Here is an 11,002-nt window from a genome sequence, read left to right as displayed (position 1 = left end):
ATAGATTACTAATGTTTTTGTTTGTTTGTGTGGTTGTTTGGTTTTGCTCATGAGTTCAGCAAATCGAGCAGCCACCTGCATATTTTACCAGCATCTGGCTGGGGCAAATTTCCAACACTGATTGCAACCAAACTTCTACCATTTTCAAAATGTGTAGAAGAATGGCGACCGTATTAAAAACGCTGAATGGTCCTATCTAAAGCCAATATTTTATTCATCCAATCTGGACTATTAACCTATAGAACAACACGGCAGAATCAGAGGAAGAGCTCCCTTTGTAGATATATAAAGCTTTTTCTCAAGCTAACAAAAATGTTATTAAGGTGATCATACACTACAGAAAATAATCTAATAATATTTATGAGTATTAAAGTACATTCTTGTTAACATATCCTTCTGAATCCTACACACTGAACATTATATATTATTATTATATTATTATATATATTTTAATGAAGTACGTAAAGTTTAGAGAGCCCTTAATAGCAATGTTTTTAGTTCTCTGTGATATAATAATGGTCATTACTGCAAAACTTCCAATAAAAGCCTGGTCACAATTAGACCTAGTCCCTTTTACTAGCCCAGTGTGGCGACACATTTTGACAAATAAAGGCCAGTCTCAATTAGAAGCCTGGATTGGTTGTCATGCAGTTAATTTTATATAAGTTATTTGGATGTACAAAACTGGGTTGTTGGCTACCTGCTGGAGTTAGTTAGCTGCTTAGATCATGCACACAAATATATATGTTTTAAACTTTTGTCAATGTGGACATGCTACACACATCATTGTCTTGGTATGATTCTCTACAATTCAAATATTAAGTTAATTTTACTAAAACTGTGAGCGTCAAAAAAGACAGTATTATATGCAAAACAAGAAAGATGCAAAAGAGATAAGTAGATGTATAAGACTATTTTTCATTCATTTTTCATTTTACATTTCTTCTACTTTCCAGAGAAATCTTGCTAACTTCTGCATTAATTCTTTTTTTGTTGCTCATTACCTTCTTCCTGTTTTTCATGTCTCAAAAGGTTAAATATATAAATAAAATAAATAATTTGACTGTGTTTCCATCCCAACAGTTTTGTCTGAAATTAATCAAAAGCCTGTCTCATATAGGCACCTGTCCCAAACATAAGCCTGTTGACTTCAGTGCTTTAAGCAAATAATTGCCCGGGCTATAAATTGAAGTTTTACGTTATTACTTTTGTTATGCAACTACAAAACTAGTCAAATTGCAAAAGTCAATAGTTGCTGAAGGAGGAACCAACTCCTGACTTGTCATTTTATTTTGGATTACAGCAAAAGGTCACCATGTCCTGATAGTTATAAACATTTGTAATTTCTCATATTCACACTTGGAGATTAAAGACGCATTAGACGCATTAAAGACGCATTGGACCATGAAGTAAATTGTGTAGATATTGTTGTAAATGGAGTTTCACTGAACTGTATTAGATGTATGAGTCGGCTCAGGCTGCGGTCAACAGCTCCATCTAGTGGCACGTTTGGTGAACTGTGATCTGCAGTAGATTTGATATGTCAATACGACTTTAAAATACTGATTGATATGTGGTCAGCTACCGAAAATAAACGTAATGAATATTTTGAAGATATATTTATTTTCCTTTTCTTTCCTTTGTCTTTTTCAAAGCAGTTTTCTCTTGTGAATTTCCGAGCAACGGCCGTTGGTTTTAGCCGTTTAACGTTATTATTTTTAAAAACGCGTTACACTTAAGTGACAAAAACTAGCTCAGGTAGGCTGCTTTCGCTATTTACACGTATGTTTATCAGAAAAGCAAATATTTGTTTTGAATATTGCTGTTTTTTAAGTTTCATTTTGACCTTAGACACGTTGGTCTGCCCTAACAAGTCGCCTGAGTAAAAAACAAAATTGTCCGAAAAATAAGCTAACGTTAGCTAGCACAAACAGTTACTCGCTATTACGAGGCCTTAGCAAAGTCATGTGAACCTCTAAACTCGACAAATGTCCATAACGTATTTTAACACAGTTTAGGCTTACATTGCCACAGAAAAAAAGTTAGGTAAAAGCTAAACTCACCTGTCTCCTCCTGGGTGGTTGTGCAGGTGTGTTGCAGACACAGGTGAGGCTCTTGTGGTGTGATGGATCAGTGTGAGGAGGTCAAAGAGGAGCAGCTGTCTGATCAGTCAAACCAGCATCCAGTGGAGGACAAGGAGAAGCCGACCCGGGGTCAAGAGGGCGACAGTGGTGATCAGTGGGACACTGACCTGGAAACAGAGGGTATGTTAAAGTAAACATACAGTTCAGTAATAATGCATGTGTAGTCCTCACTCACCTCCTTGCTTTTTCTCCGTTTTGTTCCTTTCAGATGCCAAAAATCAGACACACAGTTTGTCCTTTGCAGAGCGTTACCTGCAGGCCTGTCAGGGGATAGGGACCTTTCCAGTTTCTTCCTTCCTCCGTCACTTGGATGAAGCCAATGTCATCCTGAACCATTATGTTATGGGCCCCCTAGGGGCCAAAGCTGTGGCCGTAGTTCTGCAAGTAAGGGGCCTTCAGTTCCTTCATCAAGGCCAGTGGTTCCCAACTGTCCCAGCCACTGGGTCCAGATTTCTCTTTAGTTACTAGTTTAAGGTCCAAGGAGACATTACAAGATATTCAGTTTTATTTGACACTGTGTAAATAACACATGGGCTTAAAATGCAATGAAATAAACATAATGCAAGAATAAAATGCAATTAGTGAAAACCAGGGGTGCCTCTATGATCTGAGGACACTGGGGGCTTAGCTCAGAACATTTTTTCTTTTACATTTTTGGCGAGTTTTTTTTCCCCCTTTGAAATATCTGGTGATTTAAAAAAAGAGGATTTTTCCCCCTTTAAAAATATTGGCAATTTTTTACCTTTAAATTTTTTTTGTGATTTTTCATTAGTTTTGGCATTTTTTATTGTATTTTTTAAATTATATTTTATTTAAAAAAAAAAAAAAAAAAAATTGGCAATTTTAACTTTTTTGGTGATTTAAAAAAAAACTTTTCTGTAATATTTTTCTTTTCTTTAAATTTATTTTTGGTAAACAAATTCCTTTTTTGCAGCCCTGTCCTTTTTCTCTGAAAGATTTTGTTTTTCATGTTTTAGAATGACAATACCATCTCCAATCTTGAGCTTGAGGACAATGCTCTCAAAGCAGAGGGGACACGCTATCTGATGGAGATGCTTCAAACTAACATCAGCATCCAGAGTCTGGTAACTATTCTAAAACCAAGAAGTTGAATACATCAGCTCTGAAAAATCTGTCTGGTATTTACTAGACATGGGACAATATGAAAATGTCATGATTATCATTGCCGAATCACAATATTATCCCGTTAATCATCAACATATGGAATCACCTTAACTTACATTTTGTCTTAACAAGCTTTTCAACTATTTGACAGCATATCTTACAATATGCCAATGCATGATTAAGATCTTTTGCATTTTGAGGTATAAAGCCTGCTTTTGCAGAGTCTCTTTCATTGTTGGTTGGCTAAATGTCGTCATTTCAGAATCTTTCCAACAACCAGCTGCACCTTGAGGGAGCGGACATGGTCTCCAAAATGCTGAAAGACAATTACAACATTAAATCCATCAAACTCTCAGGTGATTGGTTAAGTCTTAAAATGACAAGTGTTAACTCGTTCTTAAATTATCAGCTGATTTATTTTCCCCTTAGGAAATGACTTTGATGATTCTGCTGCCAAATACTTTGCTGATGCTTTAAAGGTGAGTGTAAAGTGTTGTCTGTTGAATCCACGTGGCAACACTTGAGCTCCTACACATTTCACATGTCAATCCAGAAACTGCCTCATCTGAATTTGCATTCAGCATTTTCTTTCTTCTCAGGGCGACTTTGTGCTCAAAGAGCTGGACCTCAGTCACAACAACTTCTGTGATACAGGAGGGGAACACCTGGGGCAAATATTAGGTACAGTGCTTCTTTTCTGACTGTATGAGGAAAATGTCACTGCTGATGCCAAATCTTTGGAATAAATAAACAAAGAATTTAACTTTCAAATTTGTAGCTAGTGTAAGCAAAACCCCCTCACGGATACGACAGAAGTATAAGTCCAAATGAAATTTAAATCCCTTTCACTTTTTCTGTAAGAAACTATACATAAAATATATATAAAACTAAAAAAATAGCACAGCTTTATGTGTAAGCCACAGCTAACAAAACAAGCAGCCCTGCTGGTTAACCGTCTGGCAGTAATGGGATTCAAGTAATTTAACAAGTTTTTTTTTCAATAGTATTGAGGCATTTTCGCGCCATCGATTTTGGTCCACTAAAAGTGTTTGTTTTTGCCACTTACAGGTTCAGAATGTTATTCTGTGTCTGATATTATTGAAAGGATCCCTACAGAGATGAAGTAGTTTAACCAGAAACAGCCCCGAAATCACCACTGCAAACCCAATAGACTTTTAAAATAAAGTAATTGAAGCATGTATAGAGACAACATATTTTCACCTCTAACTGGGTGAATAGAGGGTTTATTTCAACCAATACAGAGATGATGATTGTTGTTGAAGTGGAAAGTCAACCAAAGATGGTTTTTGTGCGTTTCACTTTCATTTCAATATCTATTTAAAGACTTGATGTATAATTTATCGGTTAAAGTTCAAAACATATTGTGACCTTTTGAATTTGTTTCCTCTTTATCAAAGCCACAAATTTAGGTATTGAAGTCTTAAATCTGAGCTGGAATCAACTTCGTATGAGTGGTGCAGTGGCTTTGAGTGCTGGGCTGAAGGTGACAAACACAACAGATACGCTTTCAGTGTGTTTAACCGTTTGTCTCCTGTCTTAACAGTTTGTCACCCGCACTTTTCTTTCCTCAGGTGAACTCGACTCTAAAGCAGCTTGAGCTGTCGCGGAATGGTTTTGGACAAATCGAGGCAGAGTCACTGGGTTTAGCCCTGAAACAAAATAACGCTCTAGTGCTGCTGGACCTCAGCTTTAACCATATCAGCGACCAGGCTGTGAGGGGGCTCTGCCAGGGCCTGGCCACCAACGACACCCTCAGGGTCCTGAAGGTGAGCTGACAAGCACCGGTACAGTATCACGGCACTCTAAGAAACTGTAGATTCATTTATGTTAAATGTAAGATTTGGTTTGTGTATATTTTGTTCAGCTCTCCAATAACCCTCTGACAAATACTGGAGCTCTGACTCTGCTCCAGACAGTTAAGAACAACACGAAATCAGCAGTGCAGGAGATCGATATTTCTGTAAGTGCAGAAAAAACTATTAACTTAAACAGAACACCACCTAAATTAAAAATTCCTATATGTTATTTTCATGGTCCAAGAAAGTTCAATCAATATTTGTGAACATATGCTGCCTCTCTCAAAGTAAGTGCAGGTAGAAATTCATTGTCTTTAGAGTAGCTCCAGATTTTGTACTTGATGACATCACAAAATTTTAGCTTTGACACTCTTGGTTTTGGATTTTGTTGAGAGTTGTTCATATTAATTTATATTCCTGGTTTAAGACCACAGGAATAACATGTATGAAGTCCCCCTTTAAGTATTAATATGAATCTTGTCTGAATGTGAATATGTGATGACCTGCTACTTCAGTGCTACCAACATCCCCGTGTGTGTGCATTTGTGAGTTCAGACCGTGTTTGTGTATGAAGCCTTTATGGAGCTGTTGGAAGAAACCCATAAGAGGCGTCCTTCTCTGGTTGTTGAGTACAGCATCATGCTCTCCGTCATCAGGAACTTATCTGCCCTCCAAATCTTTCAGGTCAGTGATCAGGGAGGCAGAGAAATCTGGTGACAGAGAGGTTTATGACTAGATATTAAAAAAGATGTAAAAATTTACACTCATGGCCTTATAAAAAGTACCCCAAGCATCCTAAAGAGATCATTTCTACGCATGTGTACTCTTGAAACACAATCTGGATTCTTTCTTAGAAATTCCTTGAAGAGAGAAACGAGAGCATCGTAGATTTCTTCCAAGCTCTGGATAAAGAAGGAACCATGAAAGTCTCCAACTCGGCCTTCAGGACGGCTGTAAAGGTCATGCTAATAATGTCTCACACCGCACTGAAAACGTCATATATTAGTACATTACATTATTAAAGAAAACAAATCTTTCATACAATAGGACATAATTGACCTTAAGTATTGAGATATTCACTATTGTATGACTGAGCATTTAATAAAATGATAAATTCATACACGCAGGAAGCTAACGTACCTCTGAATCAGCGGCAGCTTGAGTGGTTGATCAGGAAGTTTGACAAGAACTGCGCAGCCACCATCACCTACAGGTTAGTCTGTGAACTGGTGGATGTAGGATCATTAGAGTAATTCTGTCATCTAATGTTCACCATGCAGAAAAAGTTATTTTTTTCCAAGTCGAGAAGAAACACAAACATCAGTAATGTTTTCATAAATTTACTTTTTACAAAAAGAAAAACAGGTTTTTGGAGGACCAAAATTGTTAGTTTGAGGGCTCGAGGGGTGTGCAACGAAGCAATTTGGACAGAGTCAGGTTTTCTTTGACCTAGCTGGTCGACAAAACCTAAAACCCCAGTCACAGATAACCATGTTACCTGGTTGCTGGTGAGAGGAATGCTGGCAGAAACCTACGAATTGTTTAAACTCTTAGGCTAACATGTATACATTTATAAATCTATTTTCAGCTGCACTTCTGCTGCTCTGACACTTTAAACTTGATGCAGCAGATTTATAGTAAACCTGGCACTCAAGAACTGCATTTAGGTCTGACACTGTCGTTTAACGACAGAGACATGAAAATTACTTTAGTTTTGGCCAAATGAAAATATAACTATTTTACCAGTTAAATATAATTTGTGACTAAACCATTTAATCATGTTATATTAGCTGTAATATACCAACACTGTAAAACAGGCTACAGCAAATCATAAACAATTAGTCTGCATTTCACATGCAAGTAAATTGGTTAATAATACAGTGAACTATTAATCTATAATGCTAGCTGTGATGTTATAGAAGGCTTAACAACAAACACATTTATAGTTCAGTAAGAGCAAAAACAAAATTACAAACAAAATTGTTTGCTCAGATTTTGTGCATCACTAAGATACTGTGGGTTCCTGTGACAAACAAAAAGTAACTGCTACTTTAACTGCACAGATTCATTCGATGGTATTACTAATGTAACGTTATTACAACTCAACAAGTTTGCATATATAACGTAAACTATTGTCTCGCTCATAGATTGACTACTGACTAAACAATGATCCTTTTTGCATATGAGATGTGAAAGGCGCCTTGGAAAATAGTGCAAAAAAGTCTTAACTCAAGCTTCTCCTCAACAAGGAACAGAAAAAGATTTTTTTGGTGAAATGACCCTTTAAGTTTGAATGAAGTGATCCTTGACTGTTGAGGTTTGTCAACACATTGTTTTTTGTTGCAGTCAGTTTGCTGAGCTGTCATAGCTGCAGAGCCGTACAGCACCACTGATGTGAAGTTTAGGGAGAACAGAGATGTCTTCAAATAAAGGTTAACAGAGTCTGTTATTTGATTTTGTTCTGTATTGGCTAAAAATGTGACTTTAAATAGGTCTTCCATTGGTGTCATACAAATAAACAATGTCATATATCTGCTAAATACAGAGCTACTTATAAGGAGGTGGAACTGACATCACCAGCCCAATGGTATTGTGCACCACTAACAGGCGTATACTAATAACTCCCCTCTCCTTCCACTGCTGTCCTTAGCTCAACCCAATTCTGTCCAGTGAATACTTGAACCTCTGACACCAACCAGCTGCACCTACCTGAGCGCTGCCAGCTGTGTCTGCGGCTGGGCCACCGGGTCCTCTGCCTCATTCTCTTCATCCCAAAATAATCTTCTGGTATGACAACAGAACAAGAGGAGGAAGAAAAAGAGAGCTGGCGTCCATATCAAAGGACTGAGAGGAGGGAAAGAATAGGGCCAGATGTAAGCTAGTTGTTTCGCCACATTGGTTAGCTTTGAATGAAACAGCCTGTAAAGGAAACAGCACACTTATGAATATGCATGTGCAGCATTACTTATGCAGAGTAGGATTATTAAAGGTGAATTGTCTCAAGGTGTTATATCCAACAGTACAATTCATTTCTGTCTGGTGGCTCCAGTGGTAACCACAGAGACAATGACTGCACACACCATCTCACCCACACCTCCTTATAAAGTCACGTGTAAACAGTAGTGATGCGAGGGTCAGACTTATTAAAAACGACCCAAACTGCTCAACCCGAACACATATGTACTAATCAATGATCGGAACCTGAACCAAAACCGCAACCCAGAACTGAAAGTTTCTGGTAATGACCTACTTGCTGTTAGTTATTTTTTGTGTAATTTCCAGTAAATGTCATAATATAAAATGATTGTTTTTTGCTTAAAAAGTAGAATGACAAAATAATAATAATACAAAGACAGCAAGCACTAACCAATCTTTTAAGTGGTTAGGTCTTAAGCCTATGAGCTCAGGTGCACTGCTGATAACCTATATGGTTTGTTTACATGAACGCACAGCCGACAAGTACAGGGTTTTGTTAACATGATCTTACAGAGCTGTTTATTTACCAGATTCCCTGTGGACAGAGATGCACTTTCTTGCTGTAATGACATGGTTTAGGAATAGGCTACACATCTGCACAGGGAAGTATTTTAACAGGACATTAAGACCTGAGAGATTTAAATAAGTCAGACCTCGACAGATTTTCTTGGTCAAAAGCTGAATCAGAAAGCCTGAGCACATGCAGTGCTGATGAGAAAACTTTGTTGTGGATTATTGCACATGTTTCAGTAATAATAACAACTTACTTAGAATACTGCTTTGTCACTTTATTTGTCACGTGAACCGCCCAAAACCTGTGATATTTACCAACAAGCTAATCCGAACCGCCCGATCAGTGGGTCAACGTGTGGTACCCACACATCACTTTCCCCCTCGATCCTCCAGACAGTCTCTTCTTGAACATGGTGGTTGACATCTGTATGTCAGCTCAACCTGTCAATCTCACTTTTTGAGGAGCTGTAGTAGTTGTCAGAAGTGCAAACTCTTCCAACTCACCTCTTCTTCATTACCTTATTCCTTACTGGACCTTCTCCTGGATCCTCCAGACAGCACACTGGAGTCAAAGTCATGTGATACCTGATGATCCAGGCCCTGCAAGATTCAATGAAATAACTGTCACCATAACCATTCACATAAGTATGCTGGAAATCTAAGCTTCCAGTGGTTTCCTTTTCGAGATTTTGTCTCTTTTTGTTACATGTACGTGTCAAATGATTAAACAATTTCTTACCCTGATGTGAGCATGGCCTGTCTCCTTGTTCCTGCATCTTAACAAGATAAAATAAATTAATTAACTTAAACAAATATTTCACTCCCCAAATGACAATCTGTATATTGATTACTCACCCTGTGTTACGTAGAATTCAGAAAACTGTTTTCACAAGCCTCCGCTAAATTCCATGATGAAGTAAAAGGCAACAGCGTTTAATAACAGCAAAACTACATCAAAACATTCGCATACAAACTTTCACACAACTCAATGCAGTATAATCAAAGTCACCATCTAAACCATGAAGGAAGCTTTTGTTTTTTGTTTTTTTTTTTATCAATAAGGCCTGGCATACTTCAACAACCAATACCATTTTGAGGATGTGAAGTATACCTATGGCTTTAACATCACTAGTAAGCAAAACATTTAATCTGTGACAGTGTTTCAATACTCCAACAAATTATTTTAATACTTTAGCTTATCCAGAAAATATACAACTATCAAGGCATATGAACTTACCTTAATTGGATGAGCCTCTTGTGGAAAGTATTAAGTAAATTTCAGTCACACTGTGTTTTTACTATAATGTGCGTCCCTCTCTTAACCTTTAGTGATATATGAAATATGAGTCATGGTTGGGAAAAATTTACTTAACTTCATTATGCTAGAACTAATGAAGCCATTTCATGTTTTTGTCAATATCTGATTAGAGTCCAGATAAAAATAAAATCATACAACTAATGCAGTGTTTTTTTTTTAACTATCTAAAATGATGAATGTGACTGAAATTAATGTGGGACGCATACAGAATTATCTATTCTGTATGTGTATATTATGTATTACAAAGAAAACCTCAAAAGGATGTTAGGTAGAATTCGTTTGTACATGCATACAAGGGTAATTCATTTGACAAAATGTGTTAATGTGTTCCACTAAATAGAGGGTACTTGAAAGCTTTTTCATACTCTAATAAAACTTAACAGGCTGTACTTAATAATTTACAAGTAGAAGTGTTGGAAGATACAAATAAAAACAGACAATTTTGCTTGGTAGTATTAGTATCACTTTGAACTCAAAACACATTTTTTCAATCAGACTAAAATATGATTCTTTATATAATGACATTGATATAATTGGCTATTTAAAAGACGGACAAAAATAACAGAATAATTTAGGTAAATTATCTCTCTGATGTGGCCTAATGAAAACAAACAGCTAGCTGCCAATTTCTAATGGGCCATCTTTCATCTGAATGGACACAAAGACTTAAAGCCCACATCTTATTGAGCAGTCCAATTGGAAATTCACAGATTTGGCCAAATTTTGAAGACGAAACAATAAACCTGCCAACAAACCCTTCAGATATCTATGCACCCACTGGCACACGGCGCCAATTAACATGATCTCAAAAGCGCTAATGGAATCTTGAGCGGTAATAAAAGTAAATAATTAAATTAAAGGAACCCTTGTATCATTGTTTGCTGTATTCAGGCCCATTAGGACCTCCAGTATTCTCATGGTAATCTAATGTTTGGGGTTTTTTGTGTTGTCATAATGAATTCTGTGTTTTTCCTCCAAACAGTGTTGTTCAGACATTTGTGTAGGTGCTGGCAGAGAAACAAAGACGTACATTAGGACCCATTGTCCCCCGTGATTATTAAAGTAAACAGAAATACTGAAGGGGCATCATACACAGCTGCACACACTCG

General features: G+C 37.1%; 1 protein-coding gene across 1 annotated transcript; it reads left to right on the top strand.

The window, feature by feature from the left end:
- The first annotated feature begins 2,086 nt into the window (after positions 1–2,086).
- Positions 2,087–7,479, top strand: LOC121955158 (leucine-rich repeat-containing protein 74A-like). Its single transcript, XM_042502993.1, has 13 exons — positions 2,087–2,264; positions 2,353–2,528; positions 3,122–3,229; positions 3,532–3,625; positions 3,699–3,748; positions 3,869–3,950; positions 4,688–4,773; positions 4,862–5,056; positions 5,155–5,250; positions 5,642–5,770; positions 5,941–6,045; positions 6,214–6,299; positions 7,437–7,479. Exons 1-13 carry the CDS (start codon positions 2,126–2,128, stop codon positions 7,477–7,479), a joined length of 1,389 nt encoding a protein of 462 aa, XP_042358927.1. The 5' UTR covers positions 2,087–2,125.
- Positions 7,480–11,002: the final 3,523 nt, after the last annotated feature.

This window comes from Plectropomus leopardus, chromosome 16 (assembly GCF_008729295.1).
Source record: "Plectropomus leopardus isolate mb chromosome 16, YSFRI_Pleo_2.0, whole genome shotgun sequence".
Lineage (NCBI taxonomy): Eukaryota > Metazoa > Chordata > Actinopteri > Perciformes > Serranidae > Plectropomus > Plectropomus leopardus.
This window is presented reverse-complemented; position numbering and strand designations above follow the sequence as displayed.

What these genes read in the sequence shown, in the direction of transcription:
- LOC121955158 (XM_042502993.1), top strand. Translation starts at nt 2,126, where the DNA reads ATGGATCAGTGTGAGGAGGTCAAAGAGGAGCAGCTGTCTGATCAGTCA. An exon ending in TAAATCCATCAAACTCTCAG is followed by an intron (nt 3,626 to 3,698) that starts GTGATTGGTTAA and finishes TTTTCCCCTTAG; the next exon opens with GAAATGACTTTGATGATTCT. An exon ending in ACACCCTCAGGGTCCTGAAG is followed by an intron (nt 5,057 to 5,154) that starts GTGAGCTGACAA and finishes TATTTTGTTCAG; the next exon opens with CTCTCCAATAACCCTCTGAC.